General features: G+C 40.7%; 1 protein-coding gene across 1 annotated transcript; it reads left to right on the top strand.

Annotated features, from left to right (window-relative positions):
* On the top strand, positions 1-1,575 carry LOC136985762 (dentin sialophosphoprotein-like). The gene has a single exon (XM_067283113.1). The coding sequence runs from the start codon at positions 1-3 to the stop codon at positions 1,573-1,575; it is 1,575 nt and encodes a 524-aa protein (XP_067139214.1).

Genomic DNA, 1,575 nt, shown 5'->3' with positions numbered 1-1,575 from the left:
ATGTCCAATTCGGTAGAGTCACAATTAGGTGAAACGTCCAATTCGGTAGAGTCACAATTAGGTGAAATGTCCAATTCGGTAGAGTCACAATTAGGTGAAACGTCCAATTCGGTAGAGTCACAATTAGGTGAAATGTCCAATTCGGTAGAGTCACAATTAGGTGAAACGTCCAATTCGGTAGAGTCACAATTAGGTGAAATGTCCAATTCGGTAGAGTCACAATTAGGTGAAACGTCCAATTCGGTAGAGTCACAATTAGGTGAAATGTCCAATTCGGTAGAGTCACAATTAGGTGAAACGTCCAATTCGGTAGAGTCACAATTAGGTGAAATGTCCAATTCGGTAGAGTCACAATTAGGTGAAACGTCCAATTCGGTAGAGTCACAATTAGGTGAAATGTCCAATTCGGTAGAGTCACAATTAGGTGAAACGTCCAATTCGGTAGAGTCACAATTAGGTGAAATGTCCAATTCGGTAGAGTCACAATTAGGTGAAACGTCCAATTCGGTAGAGTCACAATTAGGTGAAATGTCCAATTCGGTAGAGTCACAATTAGGTGAAACGTCCAATTCGGTAGAGTCACAATTAGGTGAAATGTCCAATTCGGTAGAGTCACAATTAGGTGAAACGTCCAATTCGGTAGAGTCACAATTAGGTGAAATGTCCAATTCGGTAGAGTCACAATTAGGTGAAACGTCCAATTCGGTAGAGTCACAATTAGGTGAAATGTCCAATTCGGTAGAGTCACAATTAGGTGAAACGTCCAATTCGGTAGAGTCACAATTAGGTGAAATGTCCAATTCGGTAGAGTCACAATTAGGTGAAACGTCCAATTCGGTAGAGTCACAATTAGGTGAAATGTCCAATTCGGTAGAGTCACAATTAGGTGAAACGTCCAATTCGGTAGAGTCACAATTAGGTGAAACGTCCAATTCGGTAGAGTCACAATTAGGTGAAATGTCCAATTCGGTAGAGTCACAATTAGGTGAAACGTCCAATTCGGTAGAGTCACAATTAGGTGAAATGTCCAATTCGGTAGAGTCACAATTAGGTGAAACGTCCAATTCGGTAGAGTCACAATTAGGTGAAATGTCCAATTCGGTAGAGTCACAATTAGGTGAAACGTCCAATTCGGTAGAGTCACAATTAGGTGAAATGTCCAATTCGGTAGAGTCACAATTAGGTGAAACGTCCAATTCGGTAGAGTCACAATTAGGTGAAATGTCCAATTCGGTAGAGTCACAATTAGGTGAAACGTCCAATTCGGTAGAGTCACAATTAGGTGAAACGTCCAATTCGGTAGAGTCACAATTAGGTGAAATGTCCAATTCGGTAGAGTCACAATTAGGTGAAACGTCCAATTCGGTAGAGTCACAATTAGGTGAAATGTCCAATTCGGTAGAGTCACAATTAGGTGAAACGTCCAATTCGGTAGAGTCACAATTAGGTGAAATGTCCAATTCGGTAGAGTCACAATTAGGTGAAACGTCCAATTCGGTAGAGTCACAATTAGGTGAAATGTCCAATTCGGTAGAGTCACAATTAAGGAAAATATCCAATTTTGAGGAGTTGTAA

Source organism: Centruroides vittatus, unplaced genomic scaffold, assembly GCF_030686945.1.
Source record: "Centruroides vittatus isolate TY-2023 unplaced genomic scaffold, ASM3068694v2 contig_1213, whole genome shotgun sequence".
Taxonomy (NCBI): Eukaryota; Metazoa; Arthropoda; class Arachnida; order Scorpiones; family Buthidae; genus Centruroides; species Centruroides vittatus.
This window is presented reverse-complemented; position numbering and strand designations above follow the sequence as displayed.